This window comes from Marmota marmota, unplaced genomic scaffold (genome assembly GCF_001458135.2).
Source record: "Marmota marmota marmota unplaced genomic scaffold, marMar, whole genome shotgun sequence".
Taxonomy (NCBI): Eukaryota; Metazoa; Chordata; class Mammalia; order Rodentia; family Sciuridae; genus Marmota; species Marmota marmota.
Window position 1 is genome coordinate 778,227 of NW_026000102.1, and position 21,256 is coordinate 799,482.

The window sequence follows — 21,256 nt, forward strand, 5'->3', positions numbered from 1 at the left end:
AGGCGCAGATGGGCTGCCCCCTCCATCCTGGGCTTCCAGGCTCAGCAGGGGGATCCCTGCACCCAGGTGGTGGTGTCTGCAGAGCAGCTGAGGGCAGAGGAGGGCTTCCCCTTCCTGCTCAGCCCAGCTGACGGGAATGAGGGGGGACAGCCTTTTAGAAAGACTGAGCCAGAGAAGCATCGGAGACCGTGGAGGCCTTTACTGTACTTCAGCGCTCCCTGAGCTGTCGACATTCCGGGGGGGGGGGGGCACTGCCCCTCCCTGGGAAGGCCGGGCTCTCCTCTGCTTTTTATTCTGTGGGAATGCCTCGCAGCAGGTTGGACCCCTGTTCTGGTCCAAGCCCGCAACACCAGGGAGTGGGCAGCTTCCAGCACGCTCTCAAGGCCCTGGTGCCTGGCCTGTCAGGGGACTCAGGCTGCTGGTGGTGCCCCTCCTTTGGCGTCTGGCCACCAAGCACTGATGCCACTTCTCAAAGGCCTGGAATCAGAGTAGAGGAAGGACTATTTGTCTCAGACTCCTCTGGGGCCTGTGCTGTGCCTGCCAGAGTGACACCTGTACTGGCTCTTTCTGTCCCCATCAATGTCCCCTGCATCTGCCTCAGGCAGCCAGCCCATCCTGCCCCAGGCCAAATGCACAGGCTCAGAATAGACTGGACAATGACCTGGAAGCCCTCAGACAGCAGCAAGTGAGGAGGCGGGTGCCCCAGACCCAGACCCGACAGGCTGATAGGAGCAGCCAGAGTGCCACAGGCCAAGCCTCACTGTTCCCAAGTGAATGACCTCAACACAGCTGAGCTTGTGGCCACTAGTCAAATCTCAGGCTCTAGCCTCTGGGCTGTATGTTCTACACTCAACCCCACCCCTCTCCCCTGCAAATGAAGGGGCCCCCGGGCGTGGCAAGCAGGGAAGACCCTCAGCCCAGCCATGACCAGAGCTGGTACTGGTTTGGGGAGGGCTGGTTGGGTGAAGTGAGGTGGCCCTGGCTGGTACCTGGGAGAGGACCCAGCCACCTTCTTGCTGCTGTAGCCTCACAGCTACCTGCAGCTGCAGGACCCGACGCCGCCATATCCTCCAGGCCTGTCCCAGGTGCCACTGCCTGAGCTGTGGGGAGAGGTAACGGGGAAGCCCCGCCCTTCTGCCTCCCGCCAACTCCCATACCCCAGTGAAAGGCATGTGCCAAGGGCTGTCATCTTAGGCCTGTTAGTAACTGCAGCTTCCTTGTCCCAAGTCCCATGCTTTCAAACTCTGAGGGTCCAGAGCCCAGCCCTGGGGGGCATTGCTTCTAGGCTTAGCTGAGGGCAGGGTGGGCAGAGAGGTGTGCCCCAGGGCCCAGGAGGAGCCTACAGTGTAAGGTGGGGCCAGGGGAGGGGGGGCCAACCACTCACCAGGGCCTGAGACGGCTGCTGCCCCCTTCGAGCATCTGCCCAGCTCCTCCAAATCACCGCCAGGCGCCTGGCATTCTGGGAAGCTTGGAACCTTCGAAGCCGAGCCTTGAGGCGCCAGCACCGCAGGTACTTCCTCCTTATGACCAGGAGCATCAGCACCTCTCCATGACCATGGAGGAGCGCAGAGCCATGGGACTGGGGCTGCTCTTCCAGGATCCTACAGGAATGAGCACTGGCCAGAGTGCCCAGCTGAGCCGGGGTGCAGGCTGGCCCCTTCTCCCACCTTCGCCCATGTGCACAGCTGTTCATACCCCGGCCTCCTGGGAGGGGCCTTCCCTTGGCTTTGGAGGGCTCTGAGTCCCCCACCTCTCAGTCCCGAAGGCAGCCAGCTAGAAGCCCAGCTGCCTTGTCCAGGCCACTGCAACCAGAACCGGGAGGTGGGGCAGAGGGGATGCTCTCTGTCACCTGGAAAAGGAAGTTGGGCAGAGAAGACACTGGCTCAGACTGGTAGGTGCTCCCTCTGTGCCACCTGCAAGTGGAGAGTACTGCAGAGGGCCAGGGGGTGCTGAGTGAGCACGGCCCTCCTACCCCATGTCTCCAGGCTCAGGGAAAGAACAGGGGTGAGCCAGGATAAGGGGATTGTTTTCTCAAACTGGCTGAGACATTTGGGAAGAGGAAGTGAGTGGGAAAACACAAAAGGGATTAGCCAAGGAGGTCATTTCCAGGTCCCTGAGGACTGGTGACCACCCAGGGGCAGGGTCTCCTTACTCTGAGCCCAGGTGGTTTCTTTCTGTGTCCTCTCTGCACCGTGGCTGTGCTCCCATGTTGGCTGGGGCAGCACAGGCCCTGTGGCCCATGTCCAGCAGCTGCAGGTCTACAGGAGCAGCCAGAGAGGAAAACCTGAATCCAGGGGGCTTTGAGCTCTTGGGGCAGCTGACCAGGTGGGAGTCCCTGCCCTCAGCATTAGGGCCAGGGCCTCTCGCTTGCATGTTTACAAATGGATCACTCACCTCACGTTCTCTCATAAGCCCCGAGGCCCCTGGAGGAGACAAGTTTCCCAAGAGCAGAGTGGCTGTCAGGACAGGCCGCTGCCTCTCCCTCTGCCCAGCCTCCCACTTGGCCACAGACATCCTAGCAGAGGATGGGCCAGTAATAGCTACCTCTTGGTGAGTCCCCATGCCAGGCCCAGCCCCGGGGGTGCCAAGGGGAGCCACTTGTCTGCAGAGGTCCAGCCTGGAGCCCCAGGTGGTACAGCAGACAGACCGGGGGCTCCACAGGACTGCACCACATGAGGTGGCTCACGGCTGCGTGTGTCATGGGGCGAGGGCTGCGCCGGTGTGTGCTCCCATGGGGGAGGGGGAGGGGAGGGACTGGGATGGAGCACCTGGTGCTGAGTCTGCCAGCATTGACTTTGTTCTTCGTTTTTTGTTTTGTTTTGTTTTTTTTTTTTTTGCTATCAGGGATTGAACCCAGGGGTGCTTAATCACTGATAATCACTGAGCCACATTCCAGCCCTTTATATTCTTTATCTGAGACAGGTTCTCACTAAGTTATTTAGGGCCTCTCTTAGTTGCTGACCCTGGCCTACTTGTGTTCCTCCTGCCTCAGCCTCCTGAAATAATGGGATCACAGGCGTGCGCCACTGCACCTAGCTTCTACTTTGTTCTCTAAGCCCAAGTTTCTCCGTCAGTGATGGGAGGTCTTACCTTGCTGACAGGAAAGCAGTGAAGGTATAAATACTCTGAATAAAAATTTGTCCTGTAACACATCCAGAAATACCCTGAGACGCCAGATCTGCTATTGCTGTAGTCTCATGTGTGCAAACTACCAAAGCCACTCGCAATACATTTAAAAATATATATTTTTTGTAGTTACAGATGAACAGAATGCCTTTATTTATTTTTATGCGGTGCTGAGAATCGAACCCAGTGCCTCACACATGCTAGGCAAGCGCTCTAGTTGAGCCACAACCCCAGTCCCCTCAATTACATTTTAAAAAGCAAAAAACACGGGTTGGGGTTGTGGCTCAGTGGTAGAGCATTCGCCTAGCACATGCGAGGCCCTGGGTTCGATCCTCAGCACCACATAAAAATAAGTTACTGTGTCCAACTACAACTAAAAAATATTTTTAAAAAGCAAAAAACACTTTAATGTTTTTCTTAGAATCTCTAAAATTGGTCATGTTCTTCCTGGAATTTTGACTCCTGGTGATGGCCAGAGATCTTCAGAAACACCAGTTGACCTACCAGTATATCTGGGCTGTGTCCCTCAAGGACATGTCCCCAGACTGCTATGCAGTGTCACATCTTGTGTTTTGTAGTGGCCCCTGCCCTCCTGCTAGGCCATCAGCCTCTTATCACCATTTGCTGTGTCAGAACTAACAGTTTCTGGTCTGGAGAAAACTGACAGTTCCCTTCGGGTGGTAAAAATTAGGACAGAACTTTTTTTACTGTGTTTTCCAGTTTTTCTGTAATGGGCATATTTATTTTTTCCAATAAAAAAACTTCACAAAAATTACTACTGTCCCCATGTACCTTCTTGATCCTAAGCTGCACATGATACGTAATTTAAGTGTCCACCTCCCTGACAGACGGAGACCCCAGCAGGTTTGACTCTATAACCAGGTCTGCACTGAGCAGATCCAGAGGTGCTCAGTGAATGTCTGCAGAGGGACCCAGAGTTGCCTGCCATCCTGAGCCTGGAGGGCACCTAGGAACCAGGTAGGAGAGCTGTCCATGAGGGTGTTGGGCCTTTAGAGGAGCATCTAGCCAGCTGTCACCATGGACTGGTGATTCTAAAATCAGTGATCAGAGGGTCACTTCTATACCTCCCACCCTGCCTGCACCCCACCCGACCTGCTTCCAAGGGGCTGGAGTGTCCATCAGCACGAGGCACCCTCTGCTGGCCAGCCTGGGCCAGTGCTCAAGGTCCATCCTCTGGGCCTGGGTCCATGGTTTCAGCCGCACTCTGAGCAGCGCCATCTGCCACTGGGCCCAGTGGGTCCAAAGGAGGCGCCTAAGCCCAGCCTGCTGAAGCTGGGTGATGGCAGCTTGCTGGACGTGGCCCTGGGCCGCTAACTGAGCCCAGGCCTTTAGGACCCTAGAGGAGAAAGAGGGGGGCTATACCAGAGGCCACGGGGCCAGGATTCTAAGGCAGGTGGGGCAGGAGCCCTCCCCAGTGCCCTCTGGGAAGGGCCTCCAGGGAAGGCCCCCAGCCCGTGTCCTCCCCCACGCCTTTTGTGACGAATTGGGTTAAAATGAGTGTGGAGAGGGCCCTGGACAGGGACTAGCTTCCTGTTTATGTGGCAGAGAGGACGGTCCTGTCAGCTGTCCTCTGCTGCATCTGACCCATACTGAGCGCCTGCACTCTGGCCAGGCTGCAGGAACTGTCAGGCACTTCCCCAAGGAAGGTCCCCCTGCTAGAGTGGCAGACCTGTACTTTTGCCCCTGGGCTTGGCCCTGTGGTGGCCAAGATGGCCTCTCCCCATCGTTCTCCTGCACCCCACTCCTGCCCAATATGCCTTGCTGCTGGGAAAAACAAGCCCCCGGCCTGAGCCGGAGTTTGCTGGGGGCTGCCCTCAGGCTGCACCACTCCCAGGCACTCGGCGGGCACTCAGCTTCCAGGCCGTGTGGACCTGTGTACCCACGGGGTCCTGCCCAGAGCCACCTGGCCTGGGGCCTGGGCCTGTGCTCTCACTTCTATCTGCTGCTGGGCCTCACAGCACCATCCAAGATCACTTGCCATGCCACCAAGGCCTGCTGGGCCTGGGCCCTCTGCTGCCTGTGCCCAGCCTTGCTCCACATGGCTTCTCCAGCAACGGTGCAGGCCTAGGCAACTTGCTGCTCCTGTGCCCAGGCGGCCACTCCGGGCCTCCTGCCAGGTGGCAAATGAGGCCCCACTGCCCTTCTTCTCTGGCTGGACTCTGAGCCCAGGCCACCCCTGCCTCTCACAGGCTCACCCCAGTGCCAGGCCTAGAGGTAACTGCAGAACAGGAGTGGAGAGGGGCCCAGCTGGCTCAGAGTCAAAAGTCACATTTACTTAAAATGACACCTGCTCGTCACCCAAAATGTCACATAGGTTCACATGACTTGGCGTACATAGCCCTGTGCCTTAAAAACGTCTTGGCTAACAAACAACAGAGAAAGCACTGCTATCCTTCAGGGACCTTGATGCACATGGACCCCATCTTTGAATCTTGGCCTTGGGGGGCAGATGCCACCCTGGGAGGGGGCTGACCCAGCAGTGTGGGTTCGTGGCCACTGCCAGCTTGCCCTCGCCTGCCCCGGCAGCTGGCAGGAAGGGGAAAGATGATCCCCCACTCCAAGGGTCCAAGAGCCAGCCCAGGTTGCTCAGAGGTGAGAGCAGAGACAGCAGTCGCTGAGTGGCCAGCCCACTGGGACCCTGGAGACGACTGCAAATCAGGGCCGAACAGGGGAGGAGACATTGTCCTCGCGGCTTAATTTCAGGGTATCGAGTCCCCCAAAACGTTTCTTTTTACTATTTTTGTGAGGTCTTTTGTTCCATGCCCAGCACCGAAAAGAAAAAAAATCATGGTCTCCCTCTCTGGCAATCGTGGGTTTGATCAGGGCTGCGGCTGCCCACCCAGCCCCGCTTATGGTAGACGTCCGAGGCATTCATCTTCCATCCAATGGCACCTCTGAAACCTCAGCACCGACCTGGCCCAGTGAACTGCTGGGTGTGTCGGGCCGTGGGGAGAGCAGGGGCTTGCCACACCCCCCAAACACAAAACAAGAGGTTGGTGGTCGCAGCCTCATGTCCGGAGTGCCCTCTTCATTCTCCAGCCTGGGCCACCCGAGCTTCCCAGCCCCCGGCTCGCTCCCTGCTTCCCCTGGGGTAGGATGAGCAGCATCCCCGCCCCAGGCCCACCCACCTCTGCTTGTGCCTCCTTCGAGCCGCTGCCTGCCACCAGCCCTGGAACATGGTCCTCCGCAGGCCCCGGAGGTGGCCCTGCACCCACCTCTGGTACTTCTCATGCAGGACCTGCTGCCCTGGGACAGAGAGAGGCTGCAGTGCCATTGAGCTCATCCGGCCCCTCCCCGGCCCAGCCCTCTGCCCTCCACCCACATGGGAGCCGAGGCGGCCGCCCAGACTGACTGGGTTAGAGCGCTTCTGCAGCAGCTGACCATCCTCTGGTCACTAGGCCAACCCGACTCAGGGAGCCGTTGAGTGGTTCTGGTCTTAATTCCAGTACTGGGAATGGAACCCGGGGCGGCACCTCACTGAGCACACACTTGGCCACTGAGCTGCGCCCCCAGCCCCTGCCTTTCCAAAAAAGTTTTTGACAATGTCCAGGCATTGTTAGAATTCAGATTTTAAATCCAGATTTCTAGTTTTTCTTTAAAACCAAGGAGGTCCTGCATCAAACATTGGTCAGCGTTCTGGATGGGCAGGAATCGGGCTGGAGAAGCAGCTGTCTCCAGAGACAGATCAGGCGCTTCTCTGCCCATCAGCCTATTCACATAAGTCAGCCCCAAGATCCCTCCTGCTGTCCATGTCCTGTGCAATGCCCCCTCCCACACCTGAAGTGCAGCCTGGACTAACTGACCTGAGGTGCAGGGGTGCTGACCAGGTCATAAATGACCAGCTTCTGGCAGGCACCCTCACTGCCTCTTGGATCACTCACCTGCAGGGTGGGGGCAGCTGCCACTCATGCAGGGACCCTGCTGAGAGGCCCACCTTCAGATGGCACTGCAGCCTCGGTGCCTGGCCAAGCCACCCTGGACCCAGCACATGGACACTGAGATACTAAGTGTCTGTGGCTCATGACTGGTCAACAGGGCGGGGCGCAGCCAGGGTACAGCACTTGCCTGGCACGCCTGAGGCCCTGTGCTCTGTCCCTGCCACTAAACACTTACTAAAAACTAGTTCTGGAGTCATTTGTTACACAGCGGGGATCACAGAGGCTCTAGCAGCCCGATGATGGCTGGGCTCAGACAGGGCACAGGAAACAGCCCCTCCCTCCAAGGAGCCAGTCTGTCTTGGGACTACGCCCTTCCTTCCCTGGCCACATCCCGTCCCATCCGCTGCCCTGGCATGTGCAGACAAACCCCCTGCCTCCACTGCTGAGCCACCCACCCACCCCGTTGGGGACCCGCCACCTGGGAGCTCCCACCAGTGACTCTGGGAGGCCAGGCTGGGGTGACAGGAGGAAGATGAAGGTGATCACAGTGTAACTGGGTAGGAACTGGGCTGTGGGCCGAGCTGTGGGGGGGGGTCCCTAGGTCCCCACGATCACCCCGTGAGCTGGGTGCTGCATCATACCCCTTTTACAGACGAGTAAGCTGAGGCTCAGAGGCCAAGTGGCTCCGTCAAGGTCCCTCCAGCCAGGGGAGGGAAGGCAGGGCCCCAGCCATGACTAGAGTTCCAACCCCCATCCTGCTCCGCCACCCGGTCTGTCCTGGGTGTGCCCTGCCGCAGGTGTGGAACCCTGGGCCTCACTGACGACCCAAGCCCACGCCCGACTCACTCTGCCAGCAGGAGTGCCAGCAACGCAGCGCCTCCCGCGCCAGTCCCCGGCCCCGCTCCTGGGCCCGCTGCTCGGCCTCCTGCCACTGCGCCAGCCGCTGCCGCCACAGCCCCAGCGCAGTCCTGCAGCTCCGCTCCCAGGCCCGGTGGGCAGCCAACTCCCTCCGGGCACCTTGGGCTGTGGTCCAGTGGCTCCAGCTGAGGAGGACACTGGGAAGGGGCATGTCCACCCCAGGGACAGTCACTGTTACTGCCACCCTGGGCCAGGAGTCCCCTCTCTCCTCCCTTCAGCAGCAGGGAGGGCTTGGGTGACCCTCCCTGCTTCCATCAAGGGGTGGGTGGGCTGCTGGGGACTGGAGGGGGTCATGTGGCAGGTGATAGCGATAGGAAGGGCCCCACCCTCAGTACCAAGTCCCAAGCTCAGGCAGAATCAAACACAGCTGTGGCCCGAGCGCCCTCCTGTGCCGGGGATGGACACGCCCACTGGAGTGGGCACTGCCACCGCCCCATCTTACGGAGCGTTTCAGCCACTCGCCCAGGTCACGCAGCCCGTGAGGTGCAAGTCTGGGCTATGCCCCAGGCAGACTACTCCTGGGCACTGGGCTATGAATGGATGGATGAATGCGCCTCAGCTGTGACTCCTGAGAGACACGAGGACCCTGCAGAGTGCCCCCCCCTCGGGAGGCAGGGCAGGAGGACGGGCGTGGGAGGACCTGAATCAGGGGCCAAGCTGACGGGACATGAGAGAGGGCCCGAGGGAAGGCTGCCGTGAGGCCCAGGACTGCGGGGAGAAGGGCCAGGGAACAGCCAGTCTCCCGCGTGGTGGGCAGCACAGCCCTGACGGGGGAGGGGCCCTACCGCCTCTGCAGGCTGCGCTGGCACCACCTCGCTGCGCCCCGGGACTGCTGGGCCCGTGCCCACCAGAGCAGAAGGCTTTGCCTCTGCCGTCGCCGCCCAGCTGCCCACAGGAAGCTCACCCGGAGAGGCTCCAGGAGGACGGGGGTCCTGGGAGCCTGGGGAGGGACCCAGGCGCTGAGTCCTGGGTGCCTCTCCCCCCACTCCTTCCCTTGCCCATCCCCCACCCTGCCCTCACCTGCTCCAGGGAACCTGGGGGTCACTGCAGCCCAGCCAGGCCTCTGCTCTCGGGCCACTGCCCCATGGCCCCAGGGCCAAAGAGGTCTCGCTGCCGCCTGACAGGGTGCCTTGAGCCCATGCCCTCAAGCGCCACCAGCTCAGGATGTGCCGCAGGGTCCTCTCCCGCAGGCCCTGAGAGAAGGAGCTGCAGAAGAGGTGGCAAGTCAGTGGGCCCGGCCTCCTCTCTGGCCAGAGCAGGGTGACGTCCTGGCTGCAGAGAGGCCGGCAGGAAGGGGACTCACCGTGGGCAGACACGGGGCTAGAGCCCTGCCCCAGCCTCTAACCTGGCCGCACGCTAGGGTCATTAGGGGCTTCAAGAAACAGCAGTGCCCAGTGGGGTGCCCCCCCGACATCCACCTAATGGCCAGGGTTTCCAGACCTTTCCACATCTCCCCTGGCACTCTGCTTGCATCACCGACTCCCAGGGGAGGGTGGGGATCGTGGCACTGGTCAGGGGTGAGCTAGGCCCCAGGCCCAGTGACCCGCTCCAGAGCCCGCACACAGACACAGGATGCCTGCCCGCGCCTGGCCACAGAGAGAGGAAAACCAAGGCCGGGGGTCATTTCCCAGCTGCAAGAACAGCAGGCCTGGGACGCACTGCAGGCCGCAGGGCAGCACCGGATGCCAAAGGCCAGACAGTGGCCCGATAGATGGCTGTGGGGAGGGAGGTGACATTCTGAGAGTCATGAGGACTGAGTCCCAGGGAGGCACTGAGACAGACTCAGGGAGGCAGGTGCAGCCCAGGAGGAGAGCATGCCCTGCCCGGTTCCGTCCCCAGCACCACACACACCAAAAGTGGATTTTTGAATTGGGGCACTATAATTATACATTTGGGCTTATTTTGACAAAATCATTTGATTTCAATCTCCATCTCCCCTTTCCCCCCCTCCTCCCCCTGCCCCCTTCTCCACTCGGCTAGACTCCCTTTCTGTCTTCAGTATACACATAAAGATGGAATTCCCTGTGGTACCTTTTTATATGAATATAACATGATTTTGTCAAATTCATTCCATTTATCTCCTCCCTCCTTCCCTCCCCCACTCCAGTTCCTCTCCTCTGATCTTTTCTGGAGCTTTATGAAACCTGATCCCTCCCCCACCTCTTCCCTTTGTTTTGCTCTAGTTTTTGCAGGAGAGAAAACATTCCACCTTGATTTTGAGTCTGACTTGTTTCACTAGCATGATTTCCCCCATTTCCATTTCATCCCTAGCACCAAAAAAAAAAAAAAAAAAAAAAAAATAATAATAATAATTAATTAATTTAAAAAAAAGACTGAGGGTCCAAATGGGCCAAGTGTATGGGGGGATGATTGATACCAGGTGTGGCTTTCAAGAACAGATTTTTTTTTTTTGAGATGGGGTCTCTAAAGTTGCCCAGTTCATGATTCTCTTGCCTCAACTTCCTGAATAGTTGGGATCATGGGCAGGTGCCACTGTGCCCAGTTAAACTGGGCATATAGCCCAGGGCCTTGCACAGGCTAGGAGAGAGCTCTCCAGCTGAGCTGCACCCCCAGGCCCGGGAGGGAATTCTTGATCCTGCAGTTCCGGGTTTATCTTCTCTGACATCCCTGCGGGCAGCACGGTCCCTCCTGATCACCTTCCCCTCACTCTCAAATATCAGTCTGGGACCTGAACCCTGGCACCTGCTGTCCTGGGAAGGCATCTCCACCACCCTGGCAGCTCCCTGCTCAGGGTCACCTGGCCACCTCCCAGGGCCTAGGACCCCCTGTGCCCACCCCTTGATGGGGCCACAGGGAGGAGCCATGTGGCCTGTGGGACACTGCGCTCCTGTGCCCACCCTGTGCTCCTATGCCCACCCTGTGCCCAGGCCAACCTTAGGCCACCCTCCTGGGCACCTACGTAGCCTGCTGGTGCTGACAGAGCCGTGTCCTCCACAGCCGCAGTGCCTGGGGCAGGGTCAGTCTCCGGCAGGCCTCCTGGAGGGAGCCCTGGCCTGGCCCCTGGGGTGGCCCCTGGGCCTGGGCCACTATCTGAAGGCCTCGGGCTGTAGTGGCTCCAGGGCTTGAGCTACCTGAGAGGCAGGGAGCTGGGTGAGCCCCTCCCCATGGGCCTCCCCCTCTGCCTCAGGGCCCAGGGCCTCTCCCTCAGGGGCATGGCCCTCCCACTGCCTCCCCGTCCTCCCCTCCAGGGCACATCCAAGGCCAGGAGCTTCCTGACACCAGGCACCAGTCCCTTCAGGCAGGACGAGGGACAGCCTGGCACTAAGTGAGTTGTGGGAGGAAGTGGGAGAAAGTCCCTCTCACACCAGGTCAGCTCATGTAGGGGACCAGGAATGTGGCCCACGCTGGGGACACCCCCACCCAGAGTACCCCCAGGCCAGCAGGTTGCACCCCCAGAAGCCCCCACTTCTATCACCTCCCGTCGTAAGAGTTCACACATCCCACTGGGGCCCACAGAGAGGGAGATGGAGTGACAGAGTGGCCAGGGGACCCTTGCTCTTGTTCGTTACTCGCTCACCTGCCTTCTTCAGGCAGAGGGACAGCCGGGTCACCTTGGTGCCCCCTGAGGCTCGGAGTTGCTTCATCTGCACCCACCGTCCCAGGCACACTCTCAGGGTTTCCAGCCTGGGGTCAGCAGGGTGGTTCTGGACCTGGGCTCCTCTTGGTGCCAGCTGTTGCCAGGCCCTCGAGCACCTACAAGAGCCAGGACAGTGGTCAGCCCCTGCCCCACGGAGACACGCCCCTGAGTGTGGGGGGTGGAGGGCCAGCACCTTGGCCCTTCCGAGCTTCCGCTTTCTCATCTATGAAACAGGACTTGAGTTATCCCAAAAAAGGGGGGGCAGTAGAACACCGTGTCCCTGAATGCCCCTTCCTGTTCCCCAAACACCCAGCCACACTGAGGGAACAGCCAGGGCAGGCCTGGGCTGGGAAGTCCAGACCCAGGGACCAGGCCATCTTGAAGGACGCTGGCTCCTCTGAGGCACCTGGGAGCCAGGCGAGTTCCTTGCTCGTGCACAGGGACAGCTCCCTGGGTGCTGGTCAGGCCAGCCAACAGCACGCTCAGGGTGGCCACGTCACTGCCTCTGTGGCCTGAGGTACAAACACCTCCTGGGACAGACGTGGAACTGAAAGGTGTCATTCACTCAGCCACCGCTGGACAGGAGGTGGCCCAGGGAGAGGAGGCGCTGCTCAGGCAAGCAAGGTGGGGCTGGAGGTGCCGTCCCTCGGCCTGTCACCACAGACAGACGGGGCAGCCGCACACCTGCTGTGAGCTCTCCCAGGAACTCGCGGCTCCCGCTATCTCCAGCCCTTTCTTTGGCTCTCTGGCCACCTGCCCACTGTCCCTGACAACTGCTGTGAGGACCGGAGCCGGCCCTGCTCAGCCACAGCACTGTCACCTCTGGGAGCCCAAGTGGCTGCTTCCGCCCGCGCCAGTCTCTCCCTCCAGTGGCCACTACCTTGCCCTTAGGGTAAAATGTCAATTTCTTCCCGTGGCCGACCTGCCCCACAGGCCTCTCCAACCTCTTCTCCACACCCCGGGGTCCCACCCGCCAAGGCCCTGCGAGATGCTGTTCTTGAGCTTCTGAGCCTCCTGAGCCTCCTGAGCCCCCCAAGCCTCCACGCCTGGGAGGCTCTGCGCACTCGCTTCCCTTTGCCTGGCCAAGGCCCCGCTCTCTCCTTTCCACCTTCACAGCCCTGCTGGACCCCGGTTTAGGTCACTTCCTGTGTTAAAAGTTCTCAGGGAAGTCCCCACGGGGGAATCACAGATTCAAACGACTGCAACAGCACGGCGGTTCCCCAGATCAGAGGCACACAACATGTGTCGACTTCAAACTGAGCATCGGGAGCCCGGCACCCACCAGGGTTTGTTAGTGATCGGGTCATTGCTCCTGTTTTTACGTGGGGGATGGTATTGCGAGATGCTCCGCAGGCTGGGGGCGGTGGTGGCACCTGCAGTCCCAGCTATTCAGGAGGCTGAGGCAGGAGGATTGCTTGAGCCCAGGAGTTCAAGACCAGCCTGGGCAGCAGAGCAGTTGCTCCCCACCAAAAAGAAATGCACAGCTCTGTGATCCTCCTCCTCAACCTGGGGGTGTTCACATACACCTGCGACGGCTCAGTCCCCATCTGCCCACAGCAGCCGGGGTCCTGCTGGGGTGTGGGTGCAGTGGGGCCAGGAGCGCCCTGGCTGGGCTGGCCCATCTCAGGCCTGCTGGTCAGTGGCGGCTGTTTTCATTTTGGAAGCGCTTCCTGTCTCTCAGTGTCAGGAGTTGACTTAGAGGCCAGTGTCCCCACTCCCACCCTCCTCCACGTCCCCTACCTGGGCAGCCAAGCTCTCTGCGGCTGAGAGGTCACTGAGGCACCTGCAGCACTTGGGTGCCAGGCCCGTGGGGGGCTGGCCATCCTCCGAGTCCTCTGTGGGGCCCCAGGTGCCTCCTCCAGGACCGCCCGCTCCTGCCTGGTCCTGTCCTTCAGGTGGTACTGCAGGAGGGAGACTGGGAAGAGGAAGAAGAGAGTGAGCAAGGGAGGATCTGGCCAGGAGGGGCCGCTGACATCCAGACTGCCGCTGTCCGGGCCTTCCCAGCTCTGGGGCCATGAGTAAGTGAGGAACAGCCCTTCGTTCAGGCCTCCAGCCTTGGCCTCCATCAGCATCAGAAACACAAAAAGACAGTTTGTGCCTCACCTGCTGTGTGCCCTCAGACTCATTACTTCACTCTCTGGGCCTCAGTTCTCCAAGAATAAAATGGGCTCAATGAATTCCCCAAGGGAGCTCACAATGAGGACCAAATGAGACCATCAGAGAAGTTGCCAAAACAAATACTCAGTCAACTCATTTACCCAGGACCCACGGCCTGCAGGCCTGCCCGGGGCACTCTGTCCCCAACACCCCCTTTCCAGGGCCCCCACCTCACCTGCCAGGTGCTGCAAGGCCTGCAGGACCTGAACTCGCCCGTCTCCGTCATCCGCTCTCTGCCCAGGCTGCAGTGGACGAGGCCGGGCTCCCTCCTCCTGCCTCTGCCTCCCTGGACTGAGAAACAGACTGCCCAGCGGAGGGAGGGCACGGGTCCCCACTGTCCCCTCCAGCTGGCGGCAGGGGCTGGGAGCTGGGGGAGCCGAGCACCCGGCCCCAGACAACGCATTTATTCCTGATTACAGAAGCTGTCTGGGAGCGGCGGGTTCTGCTTTTGCTTTCTTCTTCTTTTTAAATATTTTTTAGTTGTTGATGGACCTTTAGTTTATTTATTTATATGCGGTGCCGAGAATTGAACCCAGGGCCTCGCTCATGCTAGGCAAACGCACCCCCCCCCCTTCCGCTGAGCCCAGCCCAGCCCTTGCTTTATTCTTTCTTTATGGAGAACTTCCCCCTGTGCTGGGCTGGGAGCCAGGGCCTGCCCCGGGCCAGGCAGGCGCTCCACCGGGGCGCTACAGACCCAGCCCTGGGTTCTTTTTAGATCAGGCATGCTTGCTGTCACCACGGGAAATGGCACCAGTAAAGGGACGGAAAGGAGGAAATAGGGAGAAAGAGGGGAAATGTTTTTAAAGTCCTCATGAACAGCACCCGGGGGTCACCCGATCTCGCACCCCGCGGTCCTGCTTCCCAGGCTGCAGGGCCAGAGTGATGCTCCAAGACAGCTTGTGCCCAGGTCTCTGTCCACACCTGCTCCTCCGTCCTCCTCTTGTCGGGAGGAGGAACAGGGGACAGCAAGGCAGGGGCAGGGTGGGGGTGCCAGCCGCCTGGGCCACACGGACCAACCTGGGGGTTCCAGCCGACCTGCACCTCTGGGCAGGGTCCACCACTGCCACTCTTCCCAAGGAAAGGCCGTGACAAGGGGGTCTGGACACAGACTGGACATGGGGGTGCCCTTGCTCCTGCCGCAGAGCCAGGCATCTCCACTGGATCAAGAGAGAAGGGACAGGGGGTGTCGGTCATGGCCTTGAACGAACCTCCCCAGGAGACACCAGGACCTCATCACCCCCCCCAGCCCAACTTGGAGACCCCTGACCTCTCGGAAGCTCCGGACTAGCAGGGCCTTGGTGTGTCGCCCCCAGGCCGCCTCCAGCTGTGCCTCCCGGAGCCACAGGGCCCATCGCAAGGCCTGAAGGCCCTTTCGCAGCAGGCGCCTGCGGCTCAGAGCCACTGCCACGGTCACTGCCCACCGCCTCCAGGCCAAGTGTCTCCAGGCTCTGAAACATCTGGACAGCCGCTGCCAGCTGAGGACAGACCAGGCTGATTGGGGAAGGACCTGGCCCTCCCACCCCCAGGGGCAGCGGCATCTGGGCCCTTCCTGTGTGGCCTTTCCAGCAGTCACAAAGGGGTGGCCCTGGCCACGCAGGACAACCTCCCTCTCGCTGACAGCTGGACAAGAAGTCCCAGCAGGAGAGCTCCAGGGACCAGGGACCAATGACACCCTTTGGCTTCCTGGAAGACATTTCCTCTCCTGTGCCTCTGCCATCACCCAGCCTGCCTCTCCCACCCACCACAGCCATGGCCTCACCGGGCTGCCTGGGGCTCCAGGGTCACACCGTTAAGGGCCTCACGCTGGGGGAAGCAAGAGGACACAACACCGCGCTCAGGCCGGGGAGCAGGAGGCCCTGCCTGCTGGGAGCCCCACCCTGGCCCAGCCTCCTCCAGCCTCCACCTGCTGGCCGCTCCTCCTCGAAGAGGTGGCATCTGAGGGACAGGAAGCCGTCCTCTCTGCCTCCCTGTCTGCCTGCTCCCGCAGGGGCTGCTCTCCTTCCTGCCCAAGGAGGGCGTCCCCAGCGGCGCTGGAGGAGGCTGAAGAAGTGAGCCTGGCCTCCGAGCTGCCCGTCCCTCCAGTGAGACTGGGGATCCCCATGGCCTCCCAGCCAGGTGGAGGCTCTGGGGGGCACTTGTCTCCTTGTCCTGGGGGCTGCTCGGGAAGGACCTCCTGCTCAGAGTCAAAGAAGTTCCCCGTGAATGTCCCCAGAGCGGTGGTGAACGACTCCGGCTCGCTGAGCGCTCCAGGGTCTGTGGGCGCCTGGACCCCCCAAGTCTCTAGGAGGCCACGGGGGCATCTCTTCTCATCCTGGGAAGCGTGAACAGGCTGGCTGGGCTGGGGGCGGGCAGGGAACGTCTGGCCACGGCGGGTGCGGGGGCCCCACGGTGCATGGCCAGGGGGCTTCCGGGACACCCTGCACCTGAGGCCAGCGGCCTCTTGCTCCAAGCGCTTCACGGAGGCCAGCAGCAGGCAGGTGGCGATGGGGGGCGGGGCCCGAGCCTGGCTCCGGGCAGGGACAGCTAAGTCCTCCAGGGTGAGGGGCTCCCCCACCAGCCTGCCAGTCCGGCTCTCCAGGTCACGCCAGGCTCTGGGACCTGGCCGTGGGCATCCATCCAGTGGACTGAAGCCTGTGGCAGGCCTGAAGTTGGGGCAGGGGGCCAGTGTGGCTCCGGGGACCTGCCTCATGCAGAGGGGCAGGTGAGCCCGCGGCCTGTGGCTTTCCCGGAGGGAGCTGCTGCCCGTCCCTCCCACACGCAAGTTCTTCTGCTGAACAGGGGACTCTCGCACCTTCCCTTGGGGCCTCCCAGCCAGTGACCACAAGTTGCTTTGTTGCTGGAAGCCTGAAGTGTCCAGCCAGCAAGTCGTGTCCTTCAGGGGCAGGCCCAGGCGGGGATGAGGACTGGCCAGGTTGCTCTGCACTCGGCAGGGATCCTGGGGCAGTGCCGTCCCTGGAGAGGGTGTGGTAGGCGGCCCTCCCCTTGTGACCTGGCATATGGGCACCGACTGGCCATTTCCATGGCTCAGGCCAATTTCCAGGCCCCTCAGAAATCTTCGTTGCTCTGCAGAGAGGAGAGACAGTCATGGGAGAACTCAGGTGGTCAGTGGTCAGGTGGGCCAGGCCTCAGCTGGGACGGGGCAGGGTCCCAGCTCTGTCTCCTGGGTGGACAGTGGGATCTTAGAGCCAAGAAGTGATGTGGTCTGACATGAAATCTGACTGCATGGAGCATGGACAGGGGAGGGGAGAGATGGACAGACACACAATAAGGAGGCTGTTGAGAGGTAACGGCGGCAGGGATGGAGGTGGGTACCGGGAAGACTCAGATACACTGGGAGAGTAGCTTAGAAGAGGGGGCAAAGGGAAGAAAATAATGGAGGGTCCCCCCCCCTCAATGTTGGGCTCAAGTGGAGACAATGGGTGCCACAGGCTGGGGCCACAGGCAGGGGTCACAGGCTGGGGGAAGGCAGCTGGAGGCCAACTCAGGGGGGATGTGCAGTGGGGTTCGGAGCCCTTCCCCAGTCCCCAAGGCCCCTCTTCAGCGTGCAGAGTGTCCCCACTGTCTCACAGCCCCTGAGCCAGAGCAGGGAGGGCCCCTGCCCACCAACCCTGGCATCTCAGCCAGGGGCACCAGCCAGGCCCACTCCTGGTCCTGCCTGAAATGCCCCTCAGGCCCCAGGCTGGGGAGACTTTGTCAGAGGTCCAGCCGACCCTGGGAAACCCACCCTCAGGCCTGCTGGGGAAGGGGCTGAGTCTGTCCCTAGAGGGGACCCTGCCCAGGCCCACTGAAGCCTCTTGCCTGGCCTCCTGGGGGTTGCAGGCCCTGGGGGCACATTCTCCTTATAGCTGGTGACAAGTCTTGGCTCCATGGACTGTGGGGACAGCTGTGTCCTCAGTTCACACCACAATGGACGGTTTGGCCTGTTCAATCAGATGGGCTGCGTGGGGGGCTCCGTGGTGGGGCACATGCCTAGCGCGCACAAGGCCCTGGGTTCCCCAGCACCCCAACAAGCACAGACAAGTCCCATGGGCTCTGCAGGGACAGGACAAGGTAGCGTGGCCGTGAGTGCCCTGTTCCACACCTCCACCCCGCAGCAGCTCCCCCTGCCTGGCCATGGCCGCTCACTGCTTGAGCCCCGGGTCTCCTCTCCTGCCCTTCAGTCCCCCCCTCTCCCCATAGTTGCCAGGTGTCCTCTGGCCCAGAGCTCCTCACACTGATCACACATCCCCTAGGGACTCTCATTCCAGGCAGCCCCTCAGTGTGACCTGGAGGAGGGACAGCCCCCTCAGCTTCCTGGTGCCTCCTCCAAACCACTCCGCTCCCTCCTCTGAAACCCCCTGGCTCCGAGCTGAGTGGCCAGGGAAGGACGTCAGGGCTCACCCTGAGGCTTAAGAGTTCAGCTCTTGCTCGGTTCATGGTCACCTTCCCAGCACACGCCTGTCTGAATTCTTGGTGAGTCACCATCCACCCAGACTCCCTGACCTTCTCCTCTCCCAACATCCTGTCCTTCACCTGATCTCAGCCACCTGCCCCCAGGTCCCCCGTCCTTTCCCTGTCTTTCTAGCTCACTCCCTCCAGCGTCCCAAGCCCAACAGTCCTTCCTGTCACGAGACCCAACCCTCTGACCCAACCGCCCTGGCCCTCAGACATTCCCTCATCCCTTTGACATCTCTCCCTCCTTCACAGCTAGTGATCAAGCATGTGATCCCCCCAGCCCCTCCCTCCTACTGTCCCAGTCTTTTGGCAAAATTAAGAGGCTGGGTAAAGGCGGCCACCTGTGCCCTGGGCTGCACCTGAGCAGGTGAAAGTGGACAAAGCCCTGATGGCCTTGCTCAGAGTCCTGTCCTCTGGCCTCCAGCCTCCAGACCCTGCCGGAGGATCAGACTCCAGTCCTCTCCCTCCAGGACCTGCTCCTCACTCCTCCTTGTCCCCTGCACCTCCTGCAACGACCAGCCCGACCGCCACACCTTGCACTCATGGTGTCTTCCCACCACCTCCAGGGGCCTGGCTGTGAGTCGGGAAAAGCACCCGGGGCAACCATGGGCCCCTGGCAGACTCAGCCCAGCAGCTGGGGGGGCTGGGGGGGAATTATATGCTTGATCACTAACTGTGAAGGCTGCAATGTCAGCCCCTACTGCTCAGAAGTCCCCTTCCCGTCCTTTAGCACTGCCCCCTGCCTTACTGAATCATTTCACATGTAGGTGGTTAACTTCTATATTAAAACAAAAACAAAAAAACACTAAAATAGTGCAAGGTCCTGGGTTCAATCCTCAGCACCAAAGAAACAAGTCCAAATAAATAAATAAAACACACACACACACACACACACACACGCGCACACACACACACGCGCACGCGCACACCCACAGGTCCTGGACCATCTATCTCCTCACCTGGCCATCACACCCACACCCCAGTCCGCCCCGCCCACCACGTTGACCTCACTTCCATCTGGCCTGCCCCGGCTCCCGGCCAAGCTGCGCTCCTCCAGGTGAACACCAAGACCTCAGCTCTCAGCACTTGGGGTTTGGAGGCCTCGGGGGCACAGGGCAGGTGGTCCTTTCTGGAGGCCTCCCTGAGCTGAGCCCAGGATGCCTCCTCTCTGGTCCCCTTCCCCCTCCCTGCAGGCTCTTCCCAGGCTCCTCTGCTGATGCCTCCTTGGTGGCAAGGCCAGGGCTGAGCCCTACCCTGTGGTCTCAGCCTCAGGGTATGCATGGCCTCGCCTAGCCCCAGACCTGTCCACTGGCCAGCAGGCCAACCAGTGAGACCCACACCTCCTCCACACCTCTGCCAGATGTTTAATGGCCATCTCCTCATCAGGAGGTTCAAATCCCAATTCCTGCATACCTCCAAACAAGCTCTCTCCCAGAGACACCTGGCTTCCCCCCCTCTCTCACGCCCTCAGTCATCCAATTCAGTCCACCTTCCACAAGTATCCAAAACATGAGCCTGGGCATGGCCTCCACCTGCACCTCCCTGGGTAAGCCTCCACCACCTTCTACCTCCCAACTGGGCCTCCTGCCTCTACTCTGTGTCCTCCCTTGACATCTAACTCCCCACACAGCAGCCTGAGTGATGCTGGAACACTCAGATCAGATCTACCCTGCCTCAACTCAGACATCCCGTGGCGCCTAGCCCTCTCCATGCACTGCCAAGGCCTTCCAGGCCCTGTGGCAGGAGCTGGCACACTGTGACCAGGGCATGACTTGTATTACACATAACAAAGCCATATCCATCTGCTTATGGACGGTCAGCTTTGAGGCTGTAATGGTGGAGTTGAACAGTCACCACAGACACCTTCAGGCCAACAAAGCCTTAAAACATTTACTCTCTTAGCTGGCTGCAGCAGTGCACACCTGTAATCCCAGCAGCTAGGAGGCTGAGGCAGGAGGATTCCAAGTTCAAAGCCAGCCTCAGCAACTTAGTGAGGCCTTAAGCAACTCAGGGAGACCTTGTCTCAAAATAAAATATAGAAAAGGGCAGGGGCTGTGGCTCAGTGGTTAAGCGCCCTTGGGTTCAATCCCTGGAACCAAAAAACCCCAAACAAAATATTTACTGGCTGACATTCAGGAGGTGTGCTGGCCTCTGCTGGCTGACTCTGTTACCTTCCTGACCTCAGCCCTGCTCCTCTCCGCCTTGCTCACTCTGCTCCAAACTCATCGGCTTGGCTGTTACGCCAACATGCCACGCATGCTCCCTGCACAGGGCCTTTGCACTGGTGGTTCCCTCTTTCTGGAACTCCCTTTCCCTCATGCTTTCAAGTCCTTCTCAAAAGTCCAGCAAGCCTTTCCTCCACGGCTCTCTCCCCAACTGCAGCACCCTATCGGCTCCTACTCTCTTTACCTGGCATTATCTTCCTCCATGGCAGGTGCCACCACCCATAGTACTGAAGGAATCACCGTTTCTTCCTTTAGTGCACGGAGCCACATGAGAACGGACCACTGTCTTGTCCCCTGCTGTACTGGCAGGACTAATGAGAGCAGGGCGCCCAGAGTAGGGCTTATAAACGCGCCTTCAGTGACTGAACCACCTAAGCACTGCACAGCCTTCAGCAGGCCCTGAAGCCCTAAGACTTAGGTTCCGGGTTTTAGAAATAACCATACTTGGCAGGCCTACCTGTCCAGCGCCAGGCTACAGCTAACTGGTCAGCCGCTGCAGAGGGGCCAAACCAGGGCTGACTTCTAACCAGGTCTGCCCCTCCCCCGCCGCCTGCCAAAGTTGACTGGAGACAGCTCAGTCCACAGGATCCCCTCCTACCCGCCCGGCCTGGGTCCATCTACCATCTCTGCTCCCCTCACCGCGTTGCCCCATCCCTCTCCACTCCAGGACACTCAGAGCCTCCTCTTCCCACCAAGAGACAGCAGGCGGTTTCCTGCCCTCACGTGCAGCAATCTTCCTTCCTCGCTCAGTACGGTTTGAACCTGAAGGGGACCCCAGCAGCTGGCCGCTAACGACCAAGACAGGTGGTGCGCGAACTCGGTGAGCAAGCCCGCGGGCCCCGCCCGCCACACCCCACCGAGCCACCCCCACCGAGACACACCCCCACCTAGCCACCCCA

At 60.4% G+C, this 21,256-nt stretch overlaps 2 protein-coding genes across 2 annotated transcripts in view; one reads left to right on the forward strand and one right to left on the reverse strand.

Annotated features, from left to right (window-relative positions):
- Nucleotides 1-184: 184 nt before the first annotated feature.
- Nucleotides 185-17,813, reverse strand: CUNH1orf167 (chromosome unknown C1orf167 homolog). Its single transcript, XM_048783558.1, has 19 exons — nt 17,780-17,813; nt 15,602-16,761; nt 15,458-15,501; nt 14,966-15,173; nt 14,716-14,855; nt 13,874-13,989; nt 13,282-13,456; nt 11,482-11,657; nt 10,864-11,035; nt 8,964-9,149; nt 8,729-8,875; nt 7,872-8,080; nt 6,276-6,393; nt 4,240-4,483; nt 2,153-2,258; nt 1,696-1,849; nt 1,385-1,601; nt 990-1,100; nt 185-477 (listed from the first exon to the last, which is right to left on the reverse strand). Exons 1-19 carry the CDS (start codon nt 17,811-17,813, stop codon nt 379-381), a joined length of 3,816 nt encoding a protein of 1,271 aa, XP_048639515.1. The 3' UTR covers nt 185-378.
- Nucleotides 17,814-18,317: 504 nt separating this feature from the next.
- The window catches only part of LOC107155493 (leucine-rich repeat extensin-like protein 5), a 5,978-nt gene continuing 3,039 nt past the window's right edge, over nt 18,318-21,256 (forward strand). Inside the window, exons 1-3 of the mRNA XM_048783599.1 lie at nt 18,318-18,708; nt 21,025-21,082; nt 21,142-21,164. Coding sequence (XP_048639556.1) covers nt 18,521-18,708; nt 21,025-21,082; nt 21,142-21,164 — 269 coding nt within the window. The 5' untranslated portion in view covers nt 18,318-18,520. The remainder of the gene's footprint in view (nt 18,709-21,024; nt 21,083-21,141; nt 21,165-21,256) is intronic.

What these genes read in the sequence shown, in the direction of transcription:
- CUNH1orf167 (XM_048783558.1), bottom strand. Translation starts at nt 17,813, where the DNA reads ATGGCCAGGCAGGGGGAGCTGCTGCGGGGTGGAG. An exon ending in CTCCAGCCCCTTGGAAGCAG is followed by an intron (nt 2,259 to 4,239) that starts GTCGGGTGGGGT and finishes CTGCTCCTGTAG; the next exon opens with ACCTGCAGCTGCTGGACATG. An exon ending in AGAAACCACCTGGGCTCAGA is followed by an intron (nt 1,850 to 2,152) that starts GTAAGGAGACCC and finishes TTCCTTTTCCAG; the next exon opens with GTGACAGAGAGCATCCCCTC.